The sequence below is a fragment of the Acartia tonsa genome, chromosome 1 (assembly GCF_053477335.1).
Source record: "Acartia tonsa isolate MP-2025a chromosome 1, ASM5347733v1, whole genome shotgun sequence".
NCBI lineage: Eukaryota > Metazoa > Arthropoda > Copepoda > Calanoida > Acartiidae > Acartia > Acartia tonsa.
Window position 1 is genome coordinate 15,911,703 of NC_137260.1, and position 22,296 is coordinate 15,933,998.

Here is a 22,296-nt window from a genome sequence, read left to right on the forward strand (position 1 = left end):
CGGGACTCTCATGCGCTTTGAATTTATGAAAGGAAAATCATAAATGAAAAGAGTCTCTATCCGTAAGATAAAGTAAATGGATCACTCTGTGTAGTGAAGGATCTCGCTAACCACTTAACCAATATGGTTCTTCTTTACAATATAGCTTCTCACAGGTCTTAGGAAGGTTTATAACTATAACCCCACCACTTCAAGTGCCCTTAGAGGTTAGCAACTAGTAAGAGACTAAATACTAACTTTATATGAGACTAAAATGTTATATTACAATTTATTGCAGTTCTCAAAAAGATCAACTGTTGAAAAGAACCATGAAAAGAAAAGAAAAGAAAACTTGTTGCACAAAGTTAACCATAAATTTGGTTGATATCAGTATTGGTATAGTAGTTATTTATCGCATCCTATCATAAACAACTTTCCGCAGCTTTCCCGAGATGCCGAAGGCAAGGGTAAAAAAACTGGTGTTAATCTTATGTTTGTGAATTTTTATATTTGTAGAAAACTGGATATAATACGATGCTATACATAATTTTTCAGTATGGCTGATAACCGGTTCTAATCCACCGGAAATGAATCGGTTTCGAAGCCATACTGGAATTTTACTAAGATTACCTTCTCCATTGATTACAAACTACTGGAAAATTATTGACCAGCGGCTGCGCCCCTTGTATTTAAGGGCTCTAATTTATAGCTTAGAACCACTCCAAGGCTTAGATCAAAAATTTAAATGACCTAAAACCATCCTAGGACCTATGTTCCTAAAAAGGAGAGCTGAATCATTTTATTAGTTATTGAAATCTTAAGCTTCAAACAAAACACCTTACTACTTTATATAGATGGATAATTTGAAAAGCATTGCTACTCTAGAATTTATTATAATTTAGGATTATCATTGACTGCAGCTCTAGCCTTCTCGTTGTTTGTGATAATAACAAAATCTGGACAAAATAAGATTGGACCCGTGACTTTTACACAAAATCAGACACAACAGTTTATGGATATTTTAGAAGAAGCAAAAAGGTACACTTTTGGTGCTTTGACTCAAATCAATTCTTGACCATCGTGAGCGGCCCCTCGCCCGCCTTATTCTTAAGTAAACACAGGAGTAGGGAGGGACAATATGATTACCTGTTTGAAAAACTAACCCCTTCAACCCTAATTTCAATTCATTACAAAATAATAGGAGGTGAGGGGGGAAGCGTGTTCTTTGTTGCCAGAGTCTTTGAGAGAAACCGCCAAACTTTGATAATATTTGTTCTCCTATATTTAAGCCTGCAAAACATGACCATTAATAAAGACAAAATAATATTTTTCAACAGAAGTATCCAAAGAGCTAATTATCAATGTTTTTAACTTCAGTAGTGAACAATTATGTTATATGTTAGCACAACTTCCAGAGGAAACAGGTATAGTCAATAGATACTAAGATTCAAGTTACACATATCAGACAGCCAACTTTTTGATTGAAAGACCTTTTTCTGTGAGTCCATGTGGTTTATGCTTTTTTTCTAAGCAGATAAAATTCCTCCTACTCTTACCTTTTTACTATTAATGTCATGGACTTGACCTAGTAGCAGTGATAAAACTAGGGATTTATCATTTAATAACTATATCTGTGACACCTTTTACTACACAGAAGCTTCATGCTCATTGGTACTGGGAATCTTCAACAAAAATTTCAGCTGTCTATCTAAAATATTAGCCAAGAAAAATTTTCCCCAAAAGAGTTAAAGACGGACAGACAAAGTGAATTACAGAGTTGCTTGATTAATAAAAAGTATATTTTAGTAAAGGATTTTTTATTACTTGGGTGTTACACCAGAATTTTATGCTCTATGATAAAGTGAAACTCGCAGCGGGCTAAAATGACTATACCCCCTTTACCCCATTCCATCCCTTCCTACTGGATGAACAAACTAACCAATATATGAGATCCATGATGTTAGCAACTTAAACTGACAACAATTTTTCCCCTGTCATAATACCCATGTATATTTTATCCTATAATATAAAGTAATAAGCTTTTTTGTTTGTAGTGAAGAATCTTACTAACCGCTGAACCGATATGGTTCTTCTTTACAGCGAAGCCTCTTATAGGCTCTGAGATGGTTTTAGGCTATCTTTTTTTTTAAAGTCTTGGTATGGTTTTAGACTATTTTTCTGCCCTTCTAATATAGAGCTCCTAGATGCTAGGGGCGCAGCCGCTAGTATCCATTATTGTAGTGTTGTATATGCTGCATACTGGAATTACTGAGAATAGGGAGGACCTTTCTGTGGCAATGATCAAGTGTAAACCAACAAGAACTACAATGTTACACAAAATATTGAGGTAATTATCAATTCAATTTAAATCTATTTAACTTAACAAAAGAGGTTATTTTTCCCCGTCTATTCCGTAAAGTTTTGTGTAACCATTGTCAAATGCGCTTATTCAGTCAAACTGTTACTTTTTTTACTATTTCATAAATATAATTTGGTCTTAGTATAATTTTTTCCCATTAAAGGACATTTATGCCTGTTAGTAATATAAATTTTAACTAGGGTCTTTTCATTAATTTATAAATGTTAGAATTGTCCCTTCGATTTCAAACTTTACATGATGATTCCTAAAACAGTTGAGCACGATCTATGAAGCGTTGAAACTCTATAATTGATCAGAAAGTCCATTTAACACATATTGTTTTTAACCTTTTTTAAGATAATGATTCCTAGGGCAACAAAGTACAATATTGTAAGAGAGGCATCTCTGCAGACTGCTGTACATCTGGCTGTCACTGTTAATAGTAATGAAATACTTGATTCCCTACTTGAAAACTACCCAGAAGAAGTTAACTATAGAGATAAAAACGGTATGTATGTATAGCGACGCTACTCTATAACTTACAATGTCTGTCCGTCAGTTGAGGATTCCTATGACATATGCACATCTGATCTATTCATTGTTTTGTCTGCCTGACTGTTTGTCATGCTACAAAAGATGTAAACGTAATTTTTTGTAAGGTTTCGTGATTTTCTTGGAGGTTTTGTTTATGATCTCATTTAATTCCTATTGTTATGAGAACTGAACAGTGAACATCTCTTCTATAAATCGATTAGTCTGTTGGTAGATTCCATGATTGTTTGTGCTTCGCTACTTATGAATGTTAAAATCCTTGTTTATAGATTCAATGGTAGGTGGGGGTTAGGAGTTTCTGTGAACCACTAGGCACTTTGAGGGGAATAACTGTTTTGAGAGTTTTGCTTGGCTGTTCATTGATTTTTGTTAAAAATTATTCTTTTAGATTTCTATAAATTTTCCTTGCATTAAAGAACATTTGGGTTACATTAAAGCTTGTATTTCAACAAGTGCATATTTACAAATATAAAAACAATTACAAATTAACAAATATTTAAGAATAACCAGGATTTAGGAGCTTGAGTCTCATGTTGCATAACAGAAGTTTTACTGAAATATTAGAAAATTCAATAAAATGTTAAAATAATTAGAAACTCAGACAATTGATTTAACAGGATTAAATTAACAAATTTACTAGATTCTATTGTATTCATTGAAATCATTCCTTCAGCAAATGGCTTACAGTTTGAAAACAATAAATAACAAATATTCTAAATAATTACAATTACCCATTCAGATAAAAGGTCTTACATGGCATAAAAGTAACAATTAAGAACTGAATACTAATAAACAGTTATTTCTTTCCAAAAGTATCAAAAGTATTTGAATAAATCAAGTAGTTTGGAAGAGTTAAATATTATAAATTATTACTGGACATTGAGTCTTCCAAGCTCAAGCAGGCAGGTTTTTCATTTCAGGTTAGGCTAGGCTATGAATATATTAGCTAAATAAACCTAAACAACTAGAATTAATAGCATAGATTGAATATGCCAAAGAGTTTATTTGACATATCCAACCTAAAACATACAATATATAATAAATATATTTAGAGTAGGCTAGATTCAATTATTCCAATTTGTGAATAGGGAATTTAAGATTAGAATAACTAAATAAATCAATTAATCAATCAATTGCTGGGATTATCAGCAGTAATAAATCCAATAATTTGCTGGGGTTTACAGCACTATATAAATCCAATCAATTTGCTGGGGTTTACAGCAATGTACAATCAATCAATAAATCAAGTAATGAAGATTAGTGTAATAAAAATATACAAATTAATTTATTATAACTCTATTGGGACAACTGATCCTACTATTTGAAGCTATGATAAATCAATACATTCAGAAACTTTTACACTTTTAATCTCTAGGGAAATCTTCTATCAATTAGTAATTCTGATAAAAAATAAGTGTAGTATCCAATTACTAAAGCATAGGTCAATAAGTTTACTTTAGTTTAATCCAATCTAATTACTCTATGGATTTGAGTAATAAAAATAATAAATCAATTTAGAATGGGACTTACCACTCTGGATAGGTTTGTTCTTGGTAGTTGGCCTTCTTGGACTCGAAAGGACTTAATCCTTAGTAGCTCTCACTTTGACTACTGGTTCAGACTACAATTCTATTGTTGTATTCCTTGGCTTATATAGGCGTTGTACATACTCAAAACCAGTTCTTTGTTTGTAAACAATAGTGTACAGCAACGATTTTTATATATTTATTGCATTATTTTTACTATAATTTAACACGAATTTCCTTATGTTTTTCTTAGTATTTTAAACATAAAATATCGTTTTTAATAAAAATATACAAAAATAGTTCTTTTTTGCCATGGAATAATAAGTCAGATAGAATGTACACAAAATACTTTTGGACGTTAAATTTTTGCTCTTTGATTAGGATAAAATTGAGCTACGATTTTTTTGCCATTATTAAACAAAATAAAATAAAAATATTTTCAATTTCAATTTTTTCTCATTGCCTTAAAATCTCTCAAAACAATAACCAAACTAAAAACATCAATTTTTTGTAGGTCGAACAGCAGTTATGCTTGCATTGTATTATAATAATCCAAGTTTTATAAGAAAACTACTTGCACATGGAGCTGATATTAATATTACAGGTTTAAACAAGGATGACATCGTCCATAAAAGCGAAGGACAAAAGAACAATAACTCAGAACTTAATAAGCAGAATATTAATTTGTCTAAACAAAGCTAAATAAATTTGTTGCAAAACTGCGTAAATACAGGATACAGTAAAAGGGCATACTTTTATTTCTATGTTTTGATTATTGAGATGCCTCACTTTTAATATTATACCTTGTTGTACTAGGCATCATTTTTTTTTAAAAATCAGATGAATAGGATACAAAAGTTGTTGCCATTGTTTTAAAGGGACGTACGGACTTTCTGAGAACGATTACAGAGTTGCTTCACTTCTAAAATCGTACCTTACTTTATATGAATTATCATGCAAAGTTTAAAATCGATTGGACAATTCTAAATTGCCTAAATTGGCGAAATAAGCTTACTGTTACGGACGAATGAACGAAAGGACGGACTTACCCAAATTATAGAAAAGTTTAGCAACTAAAAAATATTCAAATCATCTAGAATTAAATGGATGGAATTGCTTATTCTTTGCTAAGAGCACTGTAGTGGCTGATATTTTATTACAGGTTATAATTTTATATTTGCAAAATTGCAATTTAGCATAAACAAATTAAAAAAGCCGAATAGTTATTCATAGCATTCATAGTTATTCCGTGGACATTAAAATTTTAAAAAATATAAAAATTAAAATTCGGCCCTTAACAAAACTAAATTTAAATTTTATGATTTTTATTCTAGCATTCGTCTGTAATACGATGCAATACATGATATTTCAGTATGGCTGAGCACCGGTTCTAATCCAGCGGATATTTATCGGTTTCAAATCCATACTAGAATTAAAATTGCTAGTTACCCATTGTTAAAATTATTCAGGTGAATCCATCCTTGGTTACTGCCAGAAATTGTGCAGGTAGATAATAATAATGGATATAGGATATAAGTGGATTGGATATATTGACAGGGGAATATTTGTCATTGATATAGCTTGCTAATATGGACCTCATTTATTAGTCAGTTCGTTCATTCAGAAGTAGGGGAGGAGATGGGTCAAAGGGATGGATGGGGATTATCGTGATTTTAGCCTGCTGCGAGCAACACTTTATCAGAGTACATGAAATTCTGATGCAACATTCAAGGAATAATATATCGACGCACTATGGGACAAATGCATATGTTTTGTTTCATTTTTCCCCCGCTTAAGATAGAGATATGAAATATGTCTCGATCATAATCTATGGTGTTTAAAACACTATTCTTTAAAAAAATTATAATAAAAGATTTTTTATTTGCTGATATTTTTCATTTTTTCATGACTTAAATTTTGCTATGCACAATGACGACATACCTACTTCATTTCGTCTTCTTATGTAATTTTAAAGGGTTGGGATACAAAATATTAGTTTGAAATTATGTTTCATCAATTTAATTCTTTTAAAATCTATTATAAAATGTTTAGAATTTTTTAATAATTTTTTTACATTTTAAAAGTCAATAGTTTAATAATCTGATTTATATTAAGTTCCCTTTTATTTATATTAGTGCTTATATAGAAGAGGTTTTGTCGCCCTCTAAAACTAGTAGATTATTTTTAAATGATCATACCAATCTTATTAATATTCATGAATAATCATACTTACTAAAATAATTAAGAAAGGAATAAAAAGTATGGAACATTTGTAATAGGAAAGAAGGGTGAAAAAAATTGAAAATTCTATTTTTAATCATCTTATTCTCATACAGTTCTATGTTTATTTGTTTAATGTACTTAAAGGTTATAAAATTAAATGTATAAAATATAATTAAGATATCAAACTCATGTCTAAAATATAAAGTTTGCTAATTGAGAGTTGTATAAATGACATGTATATTACTTTTTGTCTTTAATTCTAATTATAGAAATTTTACAATCTTAGAAAATATGATATTTCCGATCCCATCCAAGAAATTTAGGGGAAGGGGTAATTAGCATCTACTATAGTGTTTTTACATTTTAGCGAAATATTTACTCATTTTAGCAACTTAAAAATTTGATGAGAATTATAATATAATATTCTTTTCCATGTGTTTCTAAGAATTAAATTTTTTTTAAAAATTATTAATCATGAAATAATGTTATTAGTATTGTATGAACACTCCCAGCTGCACATAAAGAAGGAAGAATCTTATTTCGACAGCTAAGAGTAATCACTTAAGACATTAAAACTTTTAAGAAAGAGTTAAGTCATATCGTTATGAGGTAATTATTTATTAGTTAGAAAGAATAAAAGTAAGGAAATTAGTAAGTAAGGTTAGTTAAAACTGATTTGTTTTAAATAGGTAAATTTAGAGGATAATTTTGACGTTTTATCCAGTTTTTAGCTGTTAAATTAAAATATGTTGTATTATGTAAATTTTTACTTCATAAGTAAATTTTATCTTGGTTATTTAAGATTAATTACTAAAAGTTTCAAGATGTTTGTATCACATAATTTTCTATTCTTCTGACAGCTAATCATAGCCCTATTTCTTGAAAGTCCCCTCCCTTTAACACACAACAACCCCCTATTTTTGAGGCGATCATACAACATATAAATGTTATGCAAACAAATGTCGTTGCACTTAAATTTTTCGTTCAAATCATTTACTTTTTAACAAAAACTTTAAAGTCAAAAAAGCATAACAGTCGGGACTTTTACCTAAAGTGGATGAAATAAAGTCAAATCTACTCATCAAAAGCTATACGTTCATGTAAAAAAATCTCTGAGAAACTCTGAGAAAAATTTAAAATGTTTTGAAATGTCCCATAGTGCGACGGTGATCCTATCCGTAGATCATTTCAATTACAAGCGTCATTTCAAAACAAGGAGGACAACAATCTTAAGTAGCAAAGAACAAAAAATCGTGGATGAACAAACAGACAAAGTAACGCATAGCGCATCAGCTCGTTCTCGGGATGGTGATATCAGCCTGACACCGTGTCATAATGTTTTGTTAGCCCAGGCCTTGGGCCCTTCGGAACTAGCAACAAATAGCATGTTTCATTTTACTATCAGAGGAAAGTTGTCTAAAATAGGATGCAATTTAAAAACTAAAATAGTTTTTTTTTCATTCAGGCGACATAGCAATACATTATATATGTGAAGAAGGTTCTGTCAATGTTCTTCAGTATCTCCTCAAACGTCCTGTTGATCTTTCAATTAAAAACTCGAAAGGTACTAAACTTAAATCATGAAATGTTTCTTTAATGTTTCTCATGTGAACTAATTATACAGTATAATTGATTCAATATTGTATAAAATCCTTTTTGTTTAATTTAAGAATGAGCTTAGCTTGCTAGGTGATTCTTTAGTGCTAATAGTCAATAGCTATTTTTTATTAAATTCAACTCAAATAAAGCTAGTTAAGATCTCATTTTTTCTTGTTAGTGGTGAAGCTACTCTATTATTCGAATGTCATCATGCGCTAGACTGTAAGAAACGGTTATTGGGAAACCTAAATGTCTCTACTGTTATTTAAGATAGATGGCTGAAAATTTCCCTATCAAAAATTAGAATCCAATATATAATTTACGTTTGCATAACTATCGTGATACAAAAGACCAATATTCATACAAAAAGATTTTGTGACTTTTTGTCATATAGGCATATGCTTATTTTTAAGACACTAAATATAAGCTCTACAACTCACATTATCTGTTACTTATGGATGTTGTCATCCTTGCTTCTCTTACAGATACATTGAGCATTCTAAATATTTTTCTTGGGTTCATTAATTAAATATTATAATTTTTATTTCATTTAAAGCATTTGGATTAGTCCAGTCTGTTATATTTTATTTGTATTGTGGTATCCGCCTAGGGTAAATGGCAGACACCAGAGTTCGAATAAAGACTACGGCAGTGTGAACAGACGTGGACACCTTACTATAGAGAAGCTATGCTTCTCTAGCATTCACTAGACAAGAATCAACATCTATTTCAGTTGTCACTTTATTGGAGGTGTAAAGGATACTAAAGTTATATACAACAAACAATAACTACATGGATAGGAATAAATGATCATAACATAAAAGCATTATAATACATATACAATAGTCAGTTTGGGCAATCATGATTCCCCATCCCTGGAAAGGGTGGGGGGGATTAAGAATACAGTTAACCATAATATAAATACATATGGATTAGGAATAAAGATGGTTAAAGATAAATCATACAGTAAAACATAGATAATTGCAATGGTTAGGTAGATGGCTATCCCTGTCTGGGGCAGGCAGGATAGCCCATGGAGCAGCACAATAGGTAGATAAGCATAGAGGGGTTGAGTGGTAGGTCTGGGTACTAAAGAGGGAAGGTTTGATGATTACTTGTGACAACAACAGTCTGTGTGGGGGCAGGTTTAGATCCTTTATCCTCAGGGTTGAGGTGGTGCTGATAACTTGGTGGTTGAAGGGGAAGGTTCCGGTGCTTAAGATGGGAGAGGGAGGGTTAACACCCCTCCCTCCATTGGCAGGACAACTGAGGGATAAAATCAGTACCGTTATCTGACATCTTTTCAGGTGGCTTCATAATTGTAGAATAACAGGATTTAACTAGGTGCGTAGCATCACTATAATGTCTTGGTTTCTGCATGGTCCAGAGCTGCCGCATACCACAACTCTCCCCTCGGAAGGCTGGAGGGGTTGTCTGCACCGCCAGACTTCCGACAGTGGTGGCGGCCTTCAGTTTGTTGTCCTTGTGGAATGGGTCCGCCAGGATACCAGTTGCTGGACGGTGGTGGACTCCAGCCCTCCCCAGGTCTAACGGAATCGGCTATATCTGCTGGAGTAGCTGGTCCTGTTGGATCTTCTGGCCGTTGGATGTGTACCTCTGAGGCCACCCTGGCAACCTCCAGGGGTGGCACAGCACCTGAGGGGGCTTGGACCAACAGCCTCCTGGTGGACACCTCTGCAGGTTTCTCCACTGGGCTGGTGGTCTCCATCGTGTTGGTCACCTTGCTGCTGGCAGGCTGGCTACTGGATGCAGGCGCAGTTTCTTCGCCCTCGGGGCTGGTCAGGTTCATTTGGCTTCCAGGGTCTCTGTCAATGCGGGCAGGTGGTGGTTGCCATACTGTAGGACCGTTGCCTCCTTCAGGCTCATTCTGGACATTGGCAGGGTGGTGCATGGCAACCCGACCTGCGGGGTAGGGAAAGGTAACAGTCCACCCTTGATGCCGGAGGCTGTCTTGGATCTGCAAGGGTGGCTCCGCTCTAGTTGGCTGGGAAACAGGCCCATCCACGGACACTACTGCTAGTGGACTGGAGGCACAAGGCTCCGGGTTTCCTCCCCTAGCCTGAAGGGGTCCAGGCACATTGTCTCCATCTTGGGTAGACATAATTGTTGGGGATCCTCTACTTCTATGGTTAGGCTCGGCACTTGGCGCATCTAGTTGTGTTACTCCCCCGGCAGCGGTCAAAGCTTCTTCAGTTTGGCTGGTCATGGCTGATACCCTGGCTCCTGGGGCAGATGCAGGGGGCGCAGGCAAGTTTGGCCCAGCCCAAACGTCCTGGTACACCAGTGCAATACAATTACCCTGGCTTGGTTGGGGGAGGTAGACAGCTGGATGCAGTTGAGGGTGAGGGACAGCTGGACTCTCCCTGCTGGCTGGGGGCTCTGGCTGGCTGGGGGTGACGGGTGTCACCCCTTCCTCTGGGGCTGCGGGTTCATTCCGGGGTCCAGGTATCTCGGTGGCGGCGACGGTTGTCGCCCCAGGCACCAGTGTGGGGGCGCTGGATAGCACCCCCCAGTCTTCACAGGGGTCCAGGTCTCTCGGTGGCGGCGACGGTTGTCGCCCCAGGCACCAGCGTGGGGCGCTGGATAGCACCCCCCAGTCTTCACAGGTGGCGGCGACGGTTGTCGCCCCAGACATCAGCTTGGTGGTGCAGGGAAGCACCTCTCGTTCCTTCCAGGTGGCGACGCCGGTTGGCGTCCCATACATCGACTCAGACTCGCTGGCTAGCGCCTCTTGCCTCTCCCACTCGGCGGCCGCCAGGGCCTCCCCGTACACCGTCCCGGTGGCGCTGGGTAGCGCCCCTCGGCTCTTGCTGGGGGTGACAGGGGTTACGGACACCGGTCCCCTGTGGTTGCGGCTGAGGTCCAGGCCAACCCGGTTGGGTTCAGCCGCTCCTCCCAGCACGTTGATCCTGGCCACCATGGTCCCAATCTGAGACACAGACTCCTGGGTAGCCGCGGCCCCAGCGGCGGCAGCTAGTTGGGGTGACGGCTGGGCATCTCCCTCCAGGTGGACCTGGGTGGCAGACTGGTTGCCTGCAGGTTGTTGGGCGGCCTGGTGTTTCTTCATTGCCCGGTCCCAACCGGTTCTACACTTGGCGGCTGTGTGGCCGTTGAAGCGGCAGCGCCCCTTCGTCCAGCTGGGTCCCATCAGGCCGGCTTCCCCAGGGTGTATCAACCTGCCAGGTCTCTCCTCCTCCAGTTGGGGCACCAGCTGACAAACAGGGTCTCCCCTACTAGGGGTCAGGCGGTGCTGGGCTGCTTGTGGTGGCTCCTTGGTTACATTCAGCCTCCTCCCCATACACACAGGTTCCTTCCATCCAACAGCGGCTCTCCTCCCCTGGGTGGCGAGGCCAGCCTCGGCCTTAGCTTCTGCAGGTGCTTTTCCACATGAGGGATCCTGCCTCTGGGTATGCCAGGTGGTTGGTAGCAAAGGCTGTTGATGGTGCCAGTCGGAAAGGGGGCTATGACCTCTGGGGGGTACCTGTGGCCAGTGTGTGGACAGGTACCCACAGGTGGACCAGCAAGGCCCAGAAGATGCCATACTGATGGTAGCCTGAACTGTATTCCGGACTGTCAGCAGACTGTTGGTAGCCACCTGAGTTGGGCCAGAGTTGCCAGCTAGTATTGCGTCCCTGCCAGGCTCCGTCAGCTGCTGGTGGGGAGCCCCTGCGGTGGTTCTGGTCTTGGCAAGGGGTGGCCTTCTTATTGACTTTCCTAGTTGGAGCTCTGCATCCTGGTGGGCCTCCATCTTCAGCAGCATGGGGGAACTTGGCTGGGACATGGGCAGTGGTTCAACAGAGTAGCGGCATCTGGTCTTGGAGTGTGGGGGAACAGCCTCACTGCTGCTGGTCAACCCTGTTCCCTCCGTGCTGGGTAAAGTCTTCCACTGCAGCAGGTCACCAGTCCCCATCCTTAGGCCGGTCCCCAGTCGTTCCATGCCTGGGGGCTCCCAGGGAGGCTTGGGTGGCGGCTCCCCCACCCCCAGGTACGCGTCGGGCATCTGGGTGAAGAGCCTATTCCCCTAGGACAGCTCCCCATCCTCCAGATTGGTGAGGCCAGTGCCAGGGAGGACCTTTCCACCCCAGAAACAGGTGGTACTGGCCCTAGGGCTGGGCCCCTTTGAAATCTCAGTTCTGGGAGTAGTGTCCATCTTGGGGCTGGCCACTAGGTCTCTGAAGCTTGTCACCTTCTCATTAGGCTCAGTTGCATCGTTCAACACCCCCAGGAGGACACCTACAGGTTCAGCAACCCCCAGTCCAGTATTGCTATTTCTCGTACGTTGAGCACCAACTGAACAGGAGCTGTGCAGCGGACATTCAGTCACCCTTCCAGACAAGGGCATCTCAGGGACCAGGGGTCTGTGACCTGGCATGTGTTTGATGTTCACTGTACTCAACACAGTAGGCCAAAGTAATAACAGAAGTAGTATCTTGTAGATATAGAAGCAGAGTAGAGTAGCCGCGCCGCAAGGAGGTTCGAGCCGGCTCACCCCTAGTATAAATACTATAGCTGTGTAATTAGGGTGGTAGTCCACGTAGCCGTAGGCTCGGTCCTCCTGGCTCAAGAGTTTCTGTGGCTGGCGCGCCCCCATGATAAGTAGCAGGGTGTTGGTCTGTTGGTGCCAGCGTCTTGTTTAACTGTTGAGCCTGAGTTGTTCTCCTTTCCAGTATAGCTCTTGATTTCTGTGGTAACTAGCGGATCTTAGCTATATTCGCCCTTTAAAGGTAACAGGGAATATGTTAGGCATCCACAGATGTCTCTAGGAGCGTATCCACTAGTAGATATATGGATAGGTAGGCTATCTATATATATACATGGCTACACGCCCATATATATATATATACGTGTATAGGAATATCCCCAGAGCTAGCTAGCTTTTCCTCCTTGCTCCCAAAAAATCATGCTTCCTCTGTATATAGTTCACTACTATGAGGGTCGATGGTCCAGGTACACACCACCACTGCCCAGTGTGGGGCAGCAAGTCAGGCTATGTCCACAGGGTGGGCGTACTTTCGTTCAGTTACCATATCAGTTTCCAGTGTTGTTTGGTGAGGTTAGTATTCACTTGATTGTACCCATGATACAAAAAAACAACATTATTTATCACTTGGGTATTTATATATACATATATTTGTTTCACTAACCACTCAGCTTTGAAGTAGGGTTGGCAGAGCTAGGAGATGTTGAGGGTCTGAGCGGGTTCAAGGAACTGGTTTAGTTTTCCTTATCACACTGTAGACAGGGAGGGAGGAGCTTGCAAGTTTTTCTCCTAAAAAAATATCTCTGATGTATGCTATAGAATGGCCCCTCTCCTGTGTGGGTGTGTGCGTGTGTGTGTGTGCGTGAAATCTCCTGTCCTTGCAACGCGCGTCCGCACCGTCAAATCCGCGCACACGGGGAAAACGCGCTCTCACCCCTCAACTCGCTCTCTCATTGGTCCGCTTCGTCCGTTAGATTTATGATATTTTCCGCACTCTGTTGCGCTACCCGTGAATGGCGCTCTGTGTGTCCGATCGCTAGCCCCACACTACAGACGGACTTAGTCTAGTGTGGGTAGGAAGGGGGAAGCGCGTAAGGGGACGGGGGTAACTCCGTCCGTTCCCCCTGTGAGGGAGGGGGGTAACTGTGGGCTGGTGTAATATTGCCTTTTCTTCTTAATCCTAGGTTTATCTATTATATCACCCTGATTGTATTTGCCTTCAATGGAGAGGGGGGCCCCTCCCCTTCCCCTAGAATAAGGGGTGTATTGTTATTGTGCTGTGGGTTTGAGATATTTTGATTGTGTATCAGGGTCCTTGTTTATATTGCATCTAGCTTTTATTATTGTCCTTATCACAATTGCATAACAAATTTGTTTACCAACTCTGTCCTATTTTTAGTTGTTATCACAATACCCAATAATCCAAGCCTGTTCTATTCTTAGATTTATCACAACACAACAATTTGTTTGCCAAGCTTTGCTCATAAATCTATTGTTTGGCCATAACACCAGGGTGGTAATCCTTGCACTGTAATATAATATCTGTTTTTCTAGATGGGTGGCTGCGTTGTAGCCTCTCAGGACACTTAGAGTTGACGTAGTTTTTCTCTGTTCTGGTGCACTACACTCGTATGTTGGCTCGCAGCTTGCAGCTATGTGGCATGTTTCAGCCTATCGGCGGCAGGGAATGTCCCGTCCTGCTAGCGCCGCTTATCCAAATCCAGCTGATGGCGGCAGGGAATGTCCCGTCCTACTAGCGCCACTGGTTCGGATCCTGCTATTTCTTGCAGTAAAATTGGCCTATTTTCAGCCGTTTACACTTCTTTGGCTTGTTTCAGCCGGTCCGCAGGCCTGTTTCAGCCCTTTTGGCGCTCAATTCTCCGTTAGATATCAGCGCTGCTCGCGGTTATTCATCAAATTTCGCTGTCTTGCTTCCACAACTGCCGGATGCAGAGTTAAACTTTGCTATCCAGGGTGGGTAATTCAGGTTGCTTGCGTCAGTTTTGCCAGATTCACTGCTGGGAGTACCTTCGTCTCAGATGCGCGTCTGCTCTACACTTGTGGTTCGCCGTAATCTCACACAGCTGTCACCAAAATTGTGGTATCCGCCTAGGGTAAATGGCAGACACCAGAGTTCGAATAAAGACTACGGCAGTGTGAACAGACGTGGACACCTTACTATAGAGAAGCTATGCTTCTCTAGCATTCACTAGACAAGAATCAACATCTATTTCAGTTGTCACTTTATTGGAGGTGTAAAGGATACTAAAGTTATATACAACAAACAATAACTACATGGATAGGAATAAATGATCATAACATAAAAGCATTATAATACATATACAATAGTCAGTTTGGGCAATCATGATTCCCCATCCCTGGAAAGGGTGGGGGGGATTAAGAATACAGTTAACCATAATATAAATACATATGGATTAGGAATAAAGATGGTTAAAGATAAATCATACAGTAAAACATAGATAATTGCAATGGTTAGGTAGATGGCTATCCCTGTCTGGGGCAGGCAGGATAGCCCATGGAGCAGCACAATAGGTAGATAAGCATAGAGGGGTTGAGTGGTAGGTCTGGGTACTAAAGAGGGAAGGTTTGATGATTACTTGTGACAACAACAGTCTGTGTGGGGGCAGGTTTAGATCCTTTATCCTCAGGGTTGAGGTGGTGCTGATAACTTGGTGGTTGAAGGGGAAGGTTCCGGTGCTTAAGATGGGAGAGGGAGGGTTAACACCCCTCCCTCCATTGGCAGGACAACTGAGGGATAAAATCAGTACCGTTATCTGACATCTTTTCAGGTGGCTTCATAATTGTAGAATAACAGGATTTAACTAGGTGCGTAGCATCACTATAATGTCTTGGTTTCTGCATGGTCCAGAGCTGCCGCATACCACAGTATTAGTCCAGTCTGTTATATTTTATTTGACCTCTTTAGGAAAATCCGTAGTTGAAATGTGCTGTAAACACTGCCGAGGCGATGCATTTGGCTGTAAGCAGAAGTGTAAATATGTTAAAGGTAAAACATAAGCATCAAATCTTTCATAATTAGCTTTTTTTTATATCTTTTACAGAACTGCAGTAGAAACCTAATTTCAGCCTTTTCTAAAGAAATAACACATTAACAATAACATGGATTATTAAAATAAAAGAAAATTAAGGACTGCACACTTACAAAAACAGGAAAAAAATTTGATCGGAGATCTTAAGTTCAAGACAATCAATTCAACGATAAATTGATGTCCTACCTTCATGATGATATACAAAATTTTATTTAAAAAAGTTTGGAACTTTGGATGCTGATAATTTGAATCCAATTTAAGTGTTTAAAAATATTGGGCACTTTGACACGTTTTGAGCTCTAAAAATGACATTTTTTATTTCAGATTTTTTAATTGAGAAATAAAAGAGGTTTTTAAAAATTTTCTATTTATGAAGTTATGCAATTTTTTATAATGTCATATGCTTGTTATTGCTGCACTATTTACAGACATTGTTGTCCTTTTTATCTAATTTTAAATTAAATAAATAACAATTTAATACTTTTTTTTATTTTATATTTTATTAATTATTACATACATACAAAATTTCTATCATGAAAGCATTCATACGCCATACATACAGACGGACAAACATTTACAAAAATAGCTTTACACAAAAAAATATTAATTAAAAGGCACTTGTTTGAGATTTTTTAAATAAAAAAATATAAGATTTTTTACTTTCTTTTTATATAGGAAAGTTTTAAAAACTAAGGTGGGTCATTATTTTTATACTGATAGTTCTTTGATTAAAATTTATTCCTAAAAATAGATCTTTTAGGAAAATTTAATTTATAATTACGTTTTACAATACATAATTATGATATATTTACATAATTAAAAATTCAATAAGTCATGACTAATCTATAGAAAAGTTATAGAAATTTTGACTGGTTTGGGTTACATTTGATTTTTACTAATGATAACAGGTGGAATTACTTTTAAAAATGTAGGTAAACTTATCACTAATTAAAGGATGCCTGCAAGAAATACACCGCTGTAACTGCTGAAAGAAGGCCACAATTAGACCCAATAACCAAAACTAATATACTCAAAATGTCATTTTAAATGACCATAACTTTTTTGTTCTTGAAGCTGGAGGCTTTAAATTTTGGGTATTGGGTCTACTTGTGGCAGTCTTTAGCAGTTAGATCGGTGTAATTCTTGCAGGCTTCCTTTAAGGTATGCATATCTACAAAGATAGGTTAAACCAATTAAAAATAGGCACTCTTTGTGGGGATAAGTATAACTACATATTTTTAAGTAATTCTACTAAATGTCTAAATAATTTTGATCGTCTAATTTTTATCAAAAAATTGTTTGTCTAAAATTTAAAATAAATGCCTTATTAAAGTTTCTCTGCTATGTCGAATTATAAAATTTGTTTTTTACATCATATAAATTCTTTAAAAAAATGAAAATACAAATACTAAGTTTTGGTTTCTATTATTTGTTGGCATTTTATTGGATTGGTTTTAAGGATTTTTAAATGAGCAGTTTAAGCAATTTTTAAAAAAAGTTTAGATGTCAGGTTTAAAGTATACAACATTTTATATATAATCACGAAACCTATTAATAAATTTTAGAGGTTTAGTGACTATAAATTCCATAAGTTTTAATATTATTAAAAAACTGAATCGTATTTTAAAATCTAATTAATTTCAGTAGTTTATTGAATACTAAAATCCTGACGTTTTGGCTGCTGAAATTAACAAAAAAATCAATTTTGGCGGATTTATTAAAGACTATCTATCTATTCTTCATCGGCTTCATTATGAGGAACATAATTCTCTTTCCATTTCTCATCCTTGCCTCCCTCGCTCTCTCCTCCCTCCTTCTTCTTGTTCTCCTTCTCCCCCTTCTCCTCCTCCCGCCGCTTCTCCTCGCCGGTGGTGTCGGACTCCACGGTGATGGTGTCAGTCTCAGCGGCCTTGCCTCCGTCGGGGTAGTCCTCATAGGGCACGTAGTTCTTCACCCACTTCTCATCCTAGACAAAAATAACGATACATCTTACACAAGGAAAAATTGGAGCTGGCTAAAATAGCGATACCCCCCCACCCTCAACCTTATTTAAACCATCCCCACCTCTCTTACTGGATGAACGAACTGGTCAATAAATCAAATCATGTCCATGTTTAACAAACTAAATTGACGACAATTTTTACCCTGTCCATCCATCCATGTATATTTTATGTTCATTGTCCTATTTTCACAGGGAAGAAGTTGGATTGGTTGGTTATCATAAGGTGTTATTTTAATTTGTTTATCATTATTGGGGATGTTTTGTATCCATTAAAATCTAACAATATTGTATTTAAAAAGAAGATAAATACGAAATAAACGGGATAATACAATGCAATGGATAAGAAATTGACATACATTCTTAATGATATTAGAAAATAACCCCTTCTGTAGATTAGAATTTTGGTTGAAAAGTTTAGACACTACTAGTTCAGAACCAATCATTTAAAGAAGGTGTATCAACTTTTTTTTTTATAGCTAGCCGGTTCTTTTAGTAAGTAGTAGATGTAAAATTTTTCATAGAATTCAGATACGCAATCGGTTTTTTTGTAGACCTCTTATTTTTAAAGTAATTTAAGTTTAAAAAAAAAAAATTAAGTCGATTTTAAGGTACTAAAATGCAACAAAAAAAAGAAAGAAAATGGCCATTATGAACAAAAATAGTAAGATCTTTAATTTGACACCTTACTTTTTCAATTCTGTCAGGTAATTATTGAAAAAATCGATTTTTTTAAACCCACGAGAATAAAAACTTTGAACTTAATTTTATTATTTCACAGATAAAAAAATATGGGTTCATATATACCTTTAGAATCAGAAATATATTACGAATTCATTGTAAGCAAAATTGAAAAAAAAAAGTTTACAATATAGTATATAAACTACAATAAAAGGAATTATATGAAAATATCATATTATATTGTACAGGCAACGTCTTAATTCTTGAATTGAGTATAAAAATGGGAAGGGGGTAAAGAGGGGGTAAAAAAGGGAAGACGATAGTGTTGCCTGAACAAAAAATACAATTGGCCATTTGTTTAATTTTATATTTTTTTACTTTTTTTCAATTTTGCTTACAATGGATTCGTAATATTTTTCTGATTCTAAAGGTATATATGAACCCATGTTTTTTATGTCTGTTTGAGAAAATATTTAGGTCTAAAGTTTTTATTAAACCGAGGTTAAAAAAATAGATTTTTTCAATAATTACTCAACAGAATTTTAAAAGTAAGGTGTCACATTAAAGATCTTACTATTTTTGTTCTTACTGGCCATTTTCTTCTTTTATTTTGTTGCGTTTTAGTACCTTAAAACCGACTTAATTATTTTTTTTAAAAACTTAAATTACTTAAAAAATAAGAGGTCTACAAAAAAACCGATTGCATATCTGAATTCTATGAAAAATTTTACATCTACTACTTACTAAAAGAACCGGCTAGCTATAAAAAAAAAAGTTGATACACCTTCTTTAACAAAATAACCCACAATTTTTCCGTCGACATATATCACTGTGATTATATAAAACTTTGAGTACTGGTGTAATTTACATAAAAACATACCTTAGCCTCGGCAGATGGATCTCCCTTCTCGACGTCGAATCCCTTGTTCTCAACTCCGTTGGCGGGGGCAGCAGCGCCCTCCTTCTTCTCAACCTTCTTCTCTCCGCTCTCCTCGTTCCTCTCGCTCACCTGCAAAAGTTATTTCTTGTTAAAACTTGTTATTTATATGGCTGCTATATGAGATAGGCTTGTGAAAATTTTTCTGACCAATAAGCATTAGTCACTTACTGATTTACAAGCAGCATTCAATTGAGTGGCAAGGGAGGAAAAATAGCCTAAATCCATCCCAAACTTTGAATTCAAGAGCCCAAAAATTATCCAAGTACCTTTGTGAAGCTTCCCTAAAAAGGAAAACTCAATCAGTGTTGAAGGTAGTGAAATCTTAATCTTAAACAAAAAAAATCTTACTACTTAATATAATATGAGGTTAGCGGCTGGGCTCTGTTTTCGAGAGGGTAGAAAAATAGCCTAAAACTATTCCCAGAACCCTTCCTAGACTTGAATTCAAGAAATTAAAAGAATCCAACTATCCCAGGACATGAAGCTTCCCTAGAATGGAAAGCTTAATATCTTATTTGACGAGGTGCAAATTTCAATATAATTGAATAAGTCTCTCTAAATGAATACAATTCTAGACATATTACAAATTTCAATAAGGTCAAATACGATCAACAAGTCTCAAAGTGAATCCGACAAATTTATCTTTTATACAAATTACTTAAAATGATGATTTCAAAGAATATTTATCTTATAAAAGAGTGTTTTGCCAAAACTTTTGAACTTTGTTAAACATGAAAAGGATTTCCCAACAATTTAAATTAGAAGGATAATTTTGAGTTGTACATTTGAAAATATTTCCTTATACACCCTCTGTATATGTACCTATAATTTTATTTAGTACCAGGGTATAAGACAATGGATGATACATTTATTTACATCCCCATGATTGCTACTACATCATTACCCGTCTCTAGTTTTGGAAGGTTTTATTAACAAATATAATTATAGTCCCCAAAGTTTTTAAGCAAAACGTATTTATGAAACTTATAGTCCTATATATAGCCTCCCTGAAACATGGTACATAGTTTCGATACTTGGGGTATAGGTGTACTTAGATTTTACATATGATAAGGTTGAGGCAACCTTGATTTTAAGGACTTAATTCTATTATCCACAAATACATCAAAGTTCAAACAAAACAGCCATTTTATTAGCTAAATTAACAAAGATTATTATATTTGAACAGTTTACCACAAAATGCCTAGGTGAGCATAAAAACCAAAACCCGCTATATTTAGTAAAAGCTAAAAAATCCTTTTCTCCAATTTAAAATGTACATCACTCTGATTTATATATGCTTATTGGATATTTCTTGGATTACAAAAAAATATGAATGATAAATATGACAATTTAAAAGATCTGACACAAATATAGCAATCCCGCTTTACAAATTAAAATTCCAAGCATCCAAATTAAATTAGAGGCTTAGTCGCAGCTGACGCGCAGCTGCCGAGCCCTGATATTTTGAATGTTTTTGTGTTAACGTCCATTACATACTCATTCACTTAAACACATACACACGCCAATACGCTCATTTTACTTAATACAAGTTGCTTGCAAGCGCATTTCACACACACACATACATATAGGTACTTCTTCATTTACCCAATTCTTCTAGTACGACAATGTGAGTTTAATATCAGGGATCTTAGGGGATAAGACAATGGACGATGAATTGATCTAATCCTCCTTTTTAGATTAAAATTATACGCGGAAAACCTTGGATTACAATAGTTTAAAACCAGCCAATCAAAATTTGATAAAAGTACCCAAATTTATGAGTGGTTAATGTTATAAAACTTTGGGTACTAGTGTAATTTACAGTCTAAATCCCCTTCCTTCCTGATTATATTCCATTGTGTTATCCCTACAGATCCCTGAACTAGCCTAAGTATGTGAGTAATTTTAGAAATCTAAATGCCCATTGAAAAATTTCACAAATTTTGTACTATTACCCTTCAATTTCACATTTTGGTACTAAGCTTACAACATTATGCCTAGTCGACTTATTATCACCATTTCTATCATCTATAATACAAAGTAGCTTGATGTCTGTCCGTCTGTCCGTCCGTCTGAAGCTTAAGATCTCGGTAACCACTGAACCGATCGGATTCTACTCTTCAGAGAATATACCTACTGGTCCTGTTGTGGTTTTAAACTATTTTCTTGGGGGGTGGGACACCCCCAACCCTAAACAAGCTAAAAAACGACATGTTTTAACTTTTAAGATTATTACAAACATGGTCTCGAAACCGATTAATATCCACTGGATTATAACCGGTTCACAGCCATACTGAAAAATCATTTGTAGCATCATATTGCAGACAATTTTCCACGATATTGAAAAATAAAATAAAAATTATAGAATTAATACCAGTTTTTTTATAATTGTTATAGGAATCATAAGCTATGCAATTAAGACTAAATAAAAAAAAAACAATATTTTCTTTGACGCCCCTCGTATCATTATAGAGTTTTTTTGCTTTCTTACGGAAAAAAGTAAAGTATCCATACATTAAAAAAAAATATTCAAGAGCTTTAATAGCAAATATAAATTTTATTGGCCTTTAATAATGCTGAATATTTTTCTCAAATTAAAAATACACGAAAAACTAGTTGAAAAAAAATCTTCTAATTTGTCTATTGGTTGCTAAGATCTTATTCGACAGACAGACAGACTTGATTATACTTTTTATCTGTTGTTTTATACGTTAACCCATAAAACTTAGTTTGTCCTATTGTAATTGAATAGCTCCACACTTTTTGTCCCAAATCTTTTTTTACTACGCCACAGAAACTAAGCAAAAAGTGGCCGGAAAAATGTTTCTCGTCGTTTGAACACAGGGCAGGGAATAGGGATATTGTA

At 36.8% G+C, this 22,296-nt stretch overlaps 2 protein-coding genes across 2 annotated transcripts in view; one reads left to right on the forward strand and one right to left on the reverse strand.

The window, feature by feature from the left end:
• Positions 1-308: 308 nt before the first annotated feature.
• On the forward strand, positions 309-16,228 carry LOC145326595 (uncharacterized). Its single transcript, XM_080169969.1, has 11 exons — positions 309-375; positions 882-1,017; positions 1,357-1,403; positions 2,221-2,326; positions 2,710-2,846; positions 4,931-5,020; positions 5,514-5,578; positions 5,886-5,922; positions 8,105-8,203; positions 15,687-15,767; positions 16,135-16,228. The coding sequence occupies exons 1-11, from the start codon at positions 309-311 to the stop codon at positions 16,152-16,154; spliced, it is 885 nt and encodes a 294-aa protein (XP_080026095.1). The 3' UTR covers positions 16,155-16,228.
• A 426-nt stretch (positions 16,229-16,654) lies between these two features.
• The window catches only part of LOC145313785 (uncharacterized), a 97,554-nt gene continuing 91,912 nt past the window's right edge, over positions 16,655-22,296 (reverse strand). Inside the window, exons 4-5 of the mRNA XM_080153401.1 lie at positions 19,371-19,499; positions 16,655-17,776 (exon numbers count right to left, since the gene is read on the reverse strand). Coding sequence (XP_080009527.1) covers positions 17,543-17,776; positions 19,371-19,499 — 363 coding nt within the window. The 3' untranslated portion in view covers positions 16,655-17,542. The remainder of the gene's footprint in view (positions 17,777-19,370; positions 19,500-22,296) is intronic.